The sequence below is a fragment of the Falco biarmicus genome, chromosome 11 (assembly GCF_023638135.1).
Source record: "Falco biarmicus isolate bFalBia1 chromosome 11, bFalBia1.pri, whole genome shotgun sequence".
NCBI lineage: Eukaryota > Metazoa > Chordata > Aves > Falconiformes > Falconidae > Falco > Falco biarmicus.
Genome location: NC_079298.1, coordinates 36679719 through 36692569, shown reverse-complemented (window position 1 = coordinate 36692569; position 12851 = coordinate 36679719). Strand labels below are relative to the sequence as shown.

Sequence of the window (12851 nt, the reverse complement as noted above, 5' to 3'; positions counted from 1 at the left end):
CAAAAATTAGAATGTTGATTTTCTGTCCTCCAGACTCGTTTCAACCAATGTCTCAGTAACCAGGATTTTGCCTTGGATGAAGATGATGATGATGAAATGGAGAGAACAAGCAAGTAAGACGCCTGTTTGGATGTGTGTCTATGCATGGGAGAAAGGGTAACTAGTGTTATTCAGCAAAGCTGAGTTCAAATGACATATTTTTCTCCTGTCTGGGCTGCTGCCTTGATTCTTGCTCTAGATGATGTCAAGTAGTTTGGGATTAAATCTGCTTTTAAAAGGAGGGACAGGCTATTATATCTTTTAAATATTATAGTGCCTAGAATAACTTGACATAATCCTCAGTCTTCACAGACTCAAGATAAAATGATAGACTGCATGCAGAAAGAAGCAGAAAAATAATATTCATCAACATGGTGGACAGTGACCTCAGCTAATTTATTCTTCCAGTCTTGTGTTGTAGTCATGACAATGGAAAGTCTTCTGAAGGGTTTGAAAGAGAAATATTGCCATGTGAGTTTTATACCAAGGTCTTCCTATGTGTGAATTAAAGGGAAATCATAAGTTGAGGCCTAAGCTGTGTTGAGGCATTCTCTCATTGAATTCAGGAGCTAATTTTTGATAACATGGATATAAACCATGAGGAACCTTGAAAGCAAAGTCAAGCAGCTTCAACCATGATGCAGTAGGGAGGCGGGAGCTGCTGATGTGTTCAAAGAATATCATCAAAACAGTGAGCCATGGAAAAATCCTTTGCAGTAGTGTTCTTGATAGACACAGATAGGGAAGGTATGTATTTATGTAGTATGAGGGTCGGAGGTAAGGGTATTGCAATGAATGAAAGAGAAAATAGAGACAGAAGCACCAGTTCTCCTTGCAGATAGGCAGTACTCTGGTAAATCTGGTCATACAGCAGAAGAAGAGTTGCAGTATGAGAGTCCTGCAACTGGAACATAATATGTGTCTAGGTCAACTGGAGAGGTGACTCTAAATATTAGGTGTAGACAAGGGAAAAGAGGAACCAGTTTTGGAATAACTGTAAAATTTGGAGGGAAAATTTGGGAAGTCATATTGAGGGTGATTTAACAGTTACAGTGGTGGGGGAAAAGCCAGGAGACAGGAAAACCAGCTAATGTTAACTGCATCTCCATAGATACCCTACATCTATGTTTAGGAAAAGTCTTGAGTAGATAGAAAGGAAGTCCAGTTTTATGCTCCCTTTCAACTTCTTGGAATGCTTTCTCCTACTTACTCTTGGAAGTGGGTGTAATGAAGTGGCTTTTATGTTCCTAGCTGATGGAAAAGTTTTTTTTTCAGGTTATCATCAGAAGACAGTGAAGAAGCTTCTGCTTACTTTTATGATAGTGATGATTCTGGTGAAACTGGAATAACTCCTCAGCATCAAGGAGAAATGGACTTGCTTGGGGAGATTTTGGACACGCTGAGCACGCACAGTTCAGATCAAGGGAAACTCTCAGGAGCAAAGAGCCTGGATTTCTTTAGGTCAATGGATGACATCAATTACAAGATTGCGGTTAGTCTTCTGCTTTCATTTGAAAAACAACTCCAGTCCCTTTATAGCAGAATCCTGCACTTGTGGAATCAACAATGTGCAGCTCAGACACTGCAGCATAGTCCTCAGAATTGCTAACATGTCTTCCTAGGGATACAGAACAGTACGCCCATGCTGGCCGCTGCATTATGGTTTTTTGCCAGCCAAAAGATTGGTTACACATTTGTCCAGTTTACCCAGTCATCTTGGAACAGTATTTTTCCCTTGTAACATGTAGAGCTGTGAATAATAATTTATGTAATCAAATATTTTAATATTATGTTTAACTGTTCAATCAGGTATTCCCAGAGCTGGTTCTAGTCTTTCTTAATGTGGTTTAGAAGGTATTTATTTCCATTTTCACCTTGCATCTTTAAACTAGCCATAGTGATAGGGAGATATTTCCATCTTGATTAAGTCATGGGGTCCATGTGGTAATTACATCTGAAACACTGCTAGAATAGTACTCCAGAGCTTACTAAGAGGGCTTCTTGATCCTTTTTTAGGTGGAGTTGAATAGGACCTGTAGTGTCAACCGACTTCTTGCCTAAACTTTAAAACCTTCACTAAGCCACTGCTGTGTTGTTAGCCAAATAAAAAAAAGTTAGTTTGTTTGAATTCCAGCTTATATCAGTTGTCCAAGATTTGCTGAAAGGGATCCTATAGTAGAAGATTCGTTACTGCATCAGCAAATTCTAATGCAAATATTTAAAAAGCTTGTAAAATTTTGTATTATGAGTGTCACACAGGGGACATGTTAGTAAAATGCCCGTTTTTGTTTGCTTGGCCAAAAAAAATTAATATTGAAAGTTGGTATGGTTAATTACTGAAGCAAAGAGGAAATGCCATCTGGTTTTAGTTTTAGTCCAGCTCCTTCTCATGTTATGGGTACAAACCATCAAAGTGTGTCTTTGTTTGCTGTTGAAACTGCTTGTGCAAAGGCTGAATGGACAGGGGACACAGAAATCCTTCCTGTGTACAAAAAGTGATCCTGTATAAGGGGCAGAGTGTTCTAGTGAGGATGTATACAACCACTTGATCTTACATTGCTTCTCGGATTGTTGTTTTGTAACATTGAACCCCAAGGGAGATCCATGATTTGGGAACACACAAAATCCATTACAGTGTTTTTGTTTCGAAAGTGCCGGTGTAGAGATGTTTCTTGTGACATTAACTATAAACGCATGTTCTTTCTTTCAGAACAAGTCGAATGCACCTAGTGAGAGCAACCTTACCCTGCTCTGCAGCAGTGCTAGTGAGCAAGTGGAGTGGAACCTTGGTCAGGATGACAGTGCCCTCCATGGGAAGCAGCTCCCTCCATCGCCAAGGAAACAAGTTTCTTCTGGTGGCCATAGAGAATCTCTCTTAAGGTTGGAAGAAGAAAGTAGTGACAAAACCTTTATTACTGACAAGATGGACACCACTAGTATGACATCCCCATCTCCAGTACGATCAAGTGGCCAGTTTGCTTCTCTAGAAAGTTTTAAAGCAGGCTATTCTTCCTATAAATATGCCAAGCAGAATGAAACACTAAGCAATACCTCAGATCAGCTTCCAACAAGTCTTGCTCAACATCCATCCGTTCTGGTCCCTTGGGAGAAAGATGGGGAGGAAGGAAATGAAACTCCAGAAGAGGGTGGGCTTCTTCAGGAAGTTGTGTCATTATGTAAACTGAGTTCTGCTTTTCACTATGGTTTAAATATTTCAAAGGATAGCTTGTCCGGCAGTAGCAGTGGAAATAAAACGTAAGAAAACTATGGGAAGAGAAACTTGACTCCCATCACAAGTTAAAGGGAGATTACTCAGGACTCCATATAACTCCATATAACATTCTAACCAAAAGGTAAAAAGGAATAAGAGGTCTTCGATTACAAAAAATAGTTGTCTTCAACTGAGTATGCATTTTCTACCATTGGGACATCCACTTCTATGTTTACCCAGTTCGTTTGTTGGTTAGGTCCACAAAATGGAGCTAGATATATGAATGCACTCTTAAATCAGGTACTAGTTAGTTTCTGTGTTAAAAATACAGCAAGTGCATGGTGCTTCCTGGCATTTGCTTCCTCTAAGCAGCAGGAAAGGTATCACCTAACGGGTAACCAGGTTTTGAAGGTACTATATTAATCCCATTAAGCATGAAATGAACTGAGCAATCTGATTTGTCTGAAATGTACAAATGTTAATGTTTGTAATGAATAATAATTGCCTTAATCTTTAGAGAAGAGGTTTAACTATCTTAGAAGACGAATGCAAACCTACAAAACAGCAATAATGATTTTCCATAGCAAGAATTTGCTTCAGCTAAGTGCAGGGGGGGGGGGAGAAAACTTTTTTTAGATTAAGGAATTTGTCGTGAATATAACTTGGAACTTAATCCAAACTAAAACTGTGGCCCTGTCTTCCAGATTTCAAAAAGGTAACGCATAATTTTCTCTCCTCTGTAAAGTACATGAAGTGCTGAATTATAATGTGACATTTATTAACTTTTGTTTACAACTATGACACTTTAAAGACATATTATCTGGTTTCCCTAGATAGAGTATTTCACCTACAAATTTTCAGAAAGGAAAGTGTAAGTGGAATTGATAGATTTATATTATTTTTTATTTTCTACATTTTAATAGTGTTTGAAAACTAATTTGTGCCTCTTCTAAACTATTTTCTGTCCATTTTTAGTAGCTAACTTCTTTGAAAGGCGATTGAATTACTGTTACTTAGAAGTCATATTTAGTTAAATTATTAGTCGTGACTGAAAATTACTTGTAACACTAGAAAATTAAAATTACAGTTTTAGCTTGAGACTGCCTATATCCAACTCTCATTTTAGCCAAGTTGAGCAATGAAAAATATCTTTCTAAATTCAATGAAGGAGAATAAATTGACTTGATGTGTATTGTATTCAGAACAAGCATTTGTCCTCTTTTTGGCAGTATTCCTGATGAATATTTGGATATTTAAAGTTTGAAAATTCTTGCTGCTGTGTGGAGCAGCTCTTTCCTTATTTTACATTTCTTTCATTCTTCTCCTCTTTTCTTTTTCCACCTCTCCACCTTACCATACATACACCGTCCTCCATGATAGCTCCAGACAGGAAAGGCATGAAGCAAACTTCAGCAGATTGGAATTGTCAGCTTTGAAGGTTATTTATGATGCAGTTGACAGAAGTAGTACATGGATATACAATGACCTCTGCTTGAGAAGAATGCTCTCCTGCTCTTCTAAACTCATTTCAGAAACCACCTCTCTTTCCCTTTTTGGCTGGAATGGTTAGTCTTAATCTCAGTATAGGCCCAAGTGACCACGTTCACAAGGTCAATATTTGGATCAGATTGCACTTTAATATCTTAAGAGTAGTTCATAGCAGAATTTATTATCAGTTGCCACATTGAGATTTATGAATGAATTTTCCTTCTAGTTGACGCAAATGATAAGGGGGTTTTTGGCTGCTTCGTTATGAGGCAGCTGACCCAAGGGAATGGAACCACATCATTGCAGAGGTGGTGTTTGAAGCTTTAGCAAGGAGGGGCCGCAGAGTGAGACCTTGGCTTTGTTAATGTAAATGTTTCACCTTGTTTCAGAATGAGAAGGGCTGGGCCAGTACTTCTCATTGAGGATGAGCCTCCGGAATTTATTTTTTTTTTTTGTCAGTGCAATGAAGGTGAAAGATTGTAAAAGTGCAAATTTTACAGAAATATCTGTGTCTGATTAGAGCCTGAACATTCCTGAGGGCATCTGCAGGCTGCATTGCTGCAGAATCTCAGTGTTCCAGAGTTAGAGGTTGTATGTGCAGAGGTCTGTACTCCAAAGTATTTATCCTTTGGTTTCCTCTGGTGTATCAACATGGTATGTAGTGGATTCTTTTAAGACATAAAAATGTTATTTGGCAAAATATTTTGTGCTGCAAATGATCAAAAATATAATAAAAATTCTGTAAAATCTTTGCTCTAAACTTTCCAGGTGGGTCAGACCAGGTGGCTCAGGTGCTGTTCAGATGAGAAAGTTGCAGAGCAACCTCATGGATACTTGTTTAGAGGTGATATTAATGATTCTGTAGAGGACATTCTTCTCCTTTGCTGGTACTAAACATTACCCAAACATAGTGCTGCCAGGTGTGCCTAAGAGAAGACCAGCAACGCAGAGGCTTTTGTTCTTTCAGCGCTTCTCTCTCGTTCTCATCCATGTCCTTGCATTTTGTTGACAAGAATGTCAAGATCCACTTTTTCTTTTTTTCTGCATCTGACATGATGTTTCTGTCCACAGTTCCATCTAAGATGATGTTTTGTTTTCTTCATTTGTTAAAGATAATAACAGTATTAATATTGTAAGGAGAAAAATAGAAAAAATTCAGAAATTACGGCCATCATTACTTTCAAAGCCATCACACACCTAAGTCCAGGAATGCTGCCAGAAAATGGTTTTCAAAAATGCCTCTCTGATACAATAAATCTTACTGGCTTTACATGAGAGTTTGGCACTGAACTCCTGTTATCACATAGATTGTCCCATTCTCATCTTTGTGGAAAAACTATGGAAGCCGCATGAAGCTGCTAATATTCTTATAGTTGTTATAAGGATCACAAAATTGGAAGATTGATAGTGGAATCTTTCAAAATCAAGGCATTGTAGTAATAATTCGCTGTTTCATTGAGTGAAAATGCAGGCTGAAAAGAAGGAAACAGGTAAACTAAAAGGTGGAAGGTAAATTCACCTTAGAATTATTTTTATTTCAGTAAAAATTTCGTTTCTGTGCTTATGCCATGTTGTTTCCTTACTATTTATAAAGCCCATAGAGTGTTTACAGTCATTAAATAGTATGTCTTTTTTTGGTTTTGAACATTGTATGGGTTCAGAAATAACTCGGTCTTATATCTTACGTTGAATTTAACTGTAGGCACATTTTTAACTCTGTAATATTAGAGAATCTTTTCCACTTACTATCATTGATCTTTTAAAAAGGCTAGTATTTGTGCCTTATTTAAACAGAATCGCCAGTTACCAAATAGATAAGATTCTAAACTGATATTTCCAGTTTAACACTGTTGTTCTTTGTCCTTGTGATAATGTAAAACTGTTTATTGGCTACATATACAGTATTTTTCTTACCACATTGGGTTCTATATTCAGATAAATTGTCCGGGTCCAGTACTTTTTACAAGTTTTATACTTGTATGCTTTTTGTTTGTGGAAATCCTTCTAATGTCTTTGAAAAATCATCAACATTCAGCACCAGCGGCTGGTGAGAACTGTTCTGCTCAGTCGGGGCTTCTGTGGTGGTCTTCAGAGGCATCTCTTTTCTTCAGGATCTCAAAAATCTTCTCATTTCTCCTGTTTAAGGGAGCTATCAGGTTATTTGATTAAGCTTTGTAATCTGTTACTTAGACGTAGGAACAAATTTCTGGTGTAGAAAGTTAAACTAGGACTTGAATTTAATATCTTCGAGTTTGTTTTGCATAGATGTCTGCCTGAAATGAGCCGTATCACTCATCCAGTTTGGGAGGAAAAAAGTAAGGGCATAAGACAGAGAAAGGGATTCCTGGGTTGTTCTGGTGGGATGTGGGGAAGCAGAACCTGGGGGTCCTCAGGAGGGATAATAACTTTGAGGAAATACAGATTTCAGGATATTGTTTAATGTTCTAGCTCAGTTGCAGTGATTCCAACCCAGCCACACAGGCAAAAGTAATATTGCCTATGGAATTAAAACCCGTGGGATTTGCAGAATGGATAATACGTTGTCCCAGTCAAAGCCTTCCCGTCTGTGTGTATGGAGGTGCAACATGTGAAAAACAGTGCCAGGTATTCAGGGAAGGGCAGTACTGTGGATGCAGAGGTGATCCCTGGCTGCCCCCTATGCATGCAGAGGGCAGTCCGTGTAGAGTAGACAGTGGTTTGCGCTTCCATCCTGTGTATTTGGGTGTCACGTAGCTCCAAAAAATAGACTTGTTCTGAAGGAAAAATGTAGTTGTAGAAGTTGTGATAGAACTTGTTGACTGAACCCTTCATTGTCATTTAGCATTTCAGTGTTTTCAGTGCTGCTGCTGCTGTTGGGGTGGGGTCACCAGGAGCCCCCACGCTGGCTGCAGTCCCCTCGGGCCCTGTGACACAGGCTGCAGCCAGAGTTCTAGACACATGCTGGGTGCTTTTGAGAATCCCACCCGATCTATTAGAGGAGTGGTTTAGATCTCAAAATTCTGTTTTGGATGTCTTTTCAGGTTTTAGAATGAGCTAATTTGCAGCCTCATGTTCTTGTAACTGATGTAGAGTCCAGGCAAAAGAACAGTTAAGCCAGGTTTTTAAAATGGCTTCTATTTCTTCACCTACAATCAATCGTATTCAGTCCCGCAGAACAATCTTTCATTGGTGCAGCTGCCTGATGGAATTGCTAGGAGCATCTAAAATCTTTTTTCTATGTGTGTAATTAATTGAAGAAACATTTCATGCAATAATTGAAGTGCCAGCATGAGGCCCTTTTGCAAACACGCCCCCGTGTAATGCCAGCTGCGGTGCCCTGTCCTGCAGGAACGAGCTCCGTAGCCACTGACCATCCTGGCTCCGCAGGGAGAGGCCCAGGGTGGCCCTGATTTCCAGGGGGGTTAGCATCTTCTCCCTGGGCACCAGGCCCTAGCCCAGGTGCTGTGAGACTCCAGCCAGTGTGTTCCCACCAACCTGAAGTTTCAGGCTAAACAAATGTGGCTAGTAAAATGACACCCGAGGCAAGCAGCTTCCTTATTGCAAAGCTCAGGGTGGTGAAGGCTGGCTGTTCGCGTTTGGAGAATGAATGTAGAAATAAATGCGCCAGCAAAACCAGTATGAATGGTGATGTGACTGGTCTGCGGTAACTTCTTTGCTACTATTAGATGTGTATGCCTTTGCCAAGCGTTGTTTGCCTGTCAACAGAATGTGGACTGAATAGAGTGTCCTCATCTTCACCCCAAGAGCACGGACCACAGCTGGTCTAGAATTCATGTTCTTCGGAGTGGTTGAAAGTAAAGGGATGGGGTTTTTTTGTTTGCTTGTGGGTGGCTGGTTTGTTGGGGGTTTTTGTGCAAAATGTTCCTTGTTTTGCTTTGCAATGTCTGTTTTACAGTTTTAGTTAGTGGCCAGTTGAAAGGACTTGGTAGGTCTTTCCTGGAATATGCTGAACTTCTAAGCAGAGTTGCCTGACGAGTCCACAGCCACGTTAGCCTAGAGGGCCGTCCACCCTCTGCGTAGTTGGCAGGGCCGTTGCCATTTTCCGCTGGGTGGGCGTATGAGGTGGGTAACACAGTTGGAAGTTACTCCAAGGTTTACTGTAATAAAAGGTACTCAAATTAATTTGTACTATTACTTAGGTCAATACTAACGGCATTGGTATTTAGAGTCCAGTAACAGTATTAGCATTTGAAAAATAAGTTGAGTTCAAGTATGTTGACGTTTGTTATGATTCTGTGCAAATTGACATTCTCTTTCTGTTAAAAATAAGGGAGCTACTTGGTTGGGGGCGGGGAATGTGTTGACTTTCAAATCTTCCGTGATTTTTGTGCAATATTTCTCCTTGTTTCAAAGTAATTTAGTATTGCACATCTGCTTTTCAAGCAGATCCTTGGAGTGGTATTTTTCAAAAATGTGTAAAAAGACATGAAGCTTTGAAATACGGTTGTATGATAAAAACATGAAGAATATATTCTAATGAGGCAAATGTTTATTTCCAATGAATGGGAATGATTATGGATGTCACATTCTATGGAAATAATAAGGCCTAAGCCAATATTCGCCGACCGGTAGTTCTAGGTAGTTATTAAAGCTATGACCCGGTTAAATTGAAGTAAGGTTAAATATTAGAATTTATGAGGTTTAATTTATCATTTGATCATTTGTTTGTCATTGGTGAAAAAATTAGGAGTTAAGCATTGATTTTTAGTACTGCCAATTAGGTGAGAGTTCATGGTGATGACCAAATGTATTAAGAATGTAGTTTGTGACATCCCTAATTATCGTCATTACTTAAAATATCTACTAATGTTGCCTGTATCCTTTTAACTTTTTGTAAATTAATTTCTTTGTATATTGATGTACATTTTGTTTTAACCTTTGGTTTTTCCTTAAGAACTTTAATACACTTGAATGAGGCAATAAAGCACTGTGGAACAGCTAGTCTTGGGGCAGCTTACACACAGGCTGCAAACATGACGTCTGTTACTTCATGATTTTTGAGGAGGAAGAGAAATTTAAAACGCTCACATATTTACCCAACTCACAATTTATGTTCGTTATTTTTATATCTGTGTCTGATACATTGAGGAATGCCTCAACTTGGAACAAAGCAACGTTATGTATCCCGGTGCTTCTAATTCTTTTTCAGAATGTGTTTTTAGTGACCTTTGAAAACCATTCCTGATAACGTCCTTATTGTGAGCCTTTAACACTTGTAGGAAAGGCATGGCATACAGGGCATTTTGAGGTTTTATTGATAATTTTAATAATTTTGGAGATTTAAAAACCCCCAAACAACAAAAAAAAACCAACCAACCAGCATTGTCCTAACAGTTTTAAAAATTCAGTTAGTTACTGACTTTTAATAAAACTAGAACCAAATCTAAGAGTTTACTCCATGCTTTTACATCCTCTGGACTACTGTTCAAAGTCATCTCAAGAACTGTAACTCAGACCTTAGACTACTGTCAGTAGTGCACTGTCTAGATGTAGTAAATGAGCTGTGATGTGCGGTGTGTTTTGTTTTCTTCTTTTTCCTTCCAAGTTTGTGGCGTCAGTAGAAGTTTTTGGTGAACTCCACATTACCATAAAGTGCCCAACACTGTACTATAAAATAAAATTTAACAATATCAAAATTCCTTGGGTGGTGCAGGTTCTTGCTTGATGGATTGATCTGAATACATTTGCATTCTTATCAGACATAAAGGTTAAAACAATACAGTGGTACTGTATTATATTGGAAATTTTTCTCCATTGAATGACCATTTCAGTTTCTTAGATACAAAGTTGATTGTGTTTTCTTATTAATTACTGTTTTATACAGTACAAAAGTTAAATGCTGATGTTCTTTGTAATTCCAATGACAGAAACAATCTTAGTTAATGCCTGTTTGTTAAACAGCATTTTTTGATCTATAGATCTTCAAGTTCTTACCAAAAAGTTAGGTATATTATCTCATTTTATAGGTTGAGAAGTAGAGATATTAAGGAGAAACTGCATGCAGAAGGTACAGTAGCAATACCTGATGGGTGCTATGGTTTAAACCTTTGAACATTGGATATTAAAACAATGATAATTATGATACCACCAAGTATTTTTGTACTGTTAAGCCAAGTATTACAAGTGTCAGAGAAGTCTTGAGGACACTGCTAGTGAGGGAAGAGGGATGCCCGACCTCCTGTAATACCTGTAATGGGATCTGCCTGAAGGGTCAGGCTGCTGACCTGAGAGCAGCTGGGACCTCACCTTCTCAACCCCAGCGGGCAAGCCTGGCCTGGCCACCCTGCTCCCCTTCCTGGCACCCTGACTGCAGCCCCTGCTGCGCCTGGTGGCACTGCTGGGCTGCGTGGCTCTGTCGGCCGCTGGCGGGGTGGTGACCAGCCTTCATTCCCCATGGCTGCTGGCAGGGACTGGAGAGCCAGGCACCTCTTGACTTCAGTGGTCATCAGGAATGAAGGTGCAGATGTGGTTTATTCGTGCGTTAGGGCAGGCTAAATAATGTGTTGACCCCGGCTGGGTGCCCGGTGCCCACCACAGCCACCCTGTCACTGTCACTCCCCTCCTCAGCTGGGCAGGGGGGAGAGAGTGTGATGGAAGGCTGGTGGCTTGAGATGAGAACAGGGAGGGAGAGATCATTACTGTCACAGGCAAAACAGACTCGACCTGGGGAAACAGCAGTTTAATTTATTGCCAATGAAATCAGAGTAGGATAATGAGAAATAAAACCAAATCTTAAAAAACACCTTCCCCCCACCCCTCCCTTCTTCTTCGTCCCAGGCTTAACTTAATTCCCGATTTCTCTCACTCCCCCCCAGCGGCACAGGGGGACGGGGAATGGGGGCTGCGGTCAGTTCATCAGACATTGTCTCCGCCGCTCCTTCCTCCCCAGGGGAGGCTCCTCACACTCCTCCCCTGCTCCAGCGTGGGGTCGCCCCACGGGAGACAGCTCTCCATGAACTGCTCCAAGGTGAGTCCTTCCCACGGGCTGCAGCTCCTCACACCCTGCTCCAGCGTGGGTCCCCCGCGGGGTCACAGGTCCCTGCAGGAGCCTGCTCCAGCCTGGGCTGCCCACAGGTCACAGCCTCCTTTGGGCATCCCCCTGCCCCGGTGTGGGGTCTCCCACGGGCTGCAGGTGGGATCTGCTCCACGTTAACCCCCACGGGCTGGGGGCACAGCCGGCCTCGCCGTGGGCTTCAGCACGGGCTGGGGGGGAATCTCTGCTCCGGCGCCTGGAGCCCCTCCTGCCCCTCCTGCAGTGACCAGGGGGCTGCAGGCTCGTTGCTCTCGCACAGCCTCATTCTGTTTTCTCTGGCTGCAATTGCTGTTGCACAGGGGTTTTTTCCCCTTCTTAAATATGTTGTCCCCGATGCGCTGCCACCGTCACTGCTGGGCTCGGCCTCGGCCAGCGGCGGGTCTGTCTTGGTGCCCGTTGGCATTGGGTCCGTGGACATGGGGAAATCTTCTATCAGAAGCCACCCCTGTAGCCCCCTGCTACCAAAACCTTGCCCCACAAACCCAGTACAAACGTAAGACAATAACATTAAATCATCAGATACGGCTCCTTTTTAATGCGGTTGCTCTGCTGAGTCATTTTATGCAAGTGTATAACTATAATTCAGTTACAATTTTACATTAAATGACTATGCACTATGATCTGTAATTCATTCTTCTCAATTAAAAGCATTTTGATATGCAGGCAAACCATAGAGGCTGTGTTTTCGATACTGATATACTTAATCCACAACTGATGAAAAAATTACAAATTATGTTCACAGAAAAGACGGAGGGTATGATTTTAATGCTTGCTATTAGGCTTCTACTAGCTTACAAGAGATAGAAGCTGTGCAGACCGGTAGCACAAGGATCTTCACTGCTGGGTTAATCATTGCACATCTTGGTCACCTCTTCGTTTTACCAGTAGATGCGCCCGCATTTATCCAGCTATTAAAAAGACAGCTGTGACAATGAACTTCTTGTCATAGGTACACATTATGAGCCAATGGAGGAAGTTATAAAAATGTAGAAGCCTTTAGGTTTTGCAGAAGGAGCGAGAAAGTATGAAGATCAAGTCTTTCAGGTTCTGTTTGCCTCCTTCCCGCAGTTTCTTATCTCA

At 40.9% G+C, this 12851-nt stretch overlaps 1 protein-coding gene across 5 annotated transcripts in view; it reads left to right on the top strand.

The window, feature by feature from the left end:
• DENND1B (DENN domain containing 1B) overlaps positions 1-10377 on the top strand; it is a 166815-nt gene extending 156438 nt beyond the window's left edge. For all 5 annotated transcript variants that reach the window (XM_056355494.1, XM_056355492.1, XM_056355495.1 and 2 more), the window contains 3 exons: positions 34-113; positions 1315-1531; positions 2750-10377. In XM_056355494.1, coding sequence (XP_056211469.1) covers positions 34-113; positions 1315-1531; positions 2750-3298 — 846 coding nt within the window. In that variant the 3' untranslated portion in view covers positions 3299-10377. The remainder of the gene's footprint in view (positions 1-33; positions 114-1314; positions 1532-2749) is intronic.
• The last annotated feature ends 2474 nt before the right edge of the window (positions 10378-12851 follow it).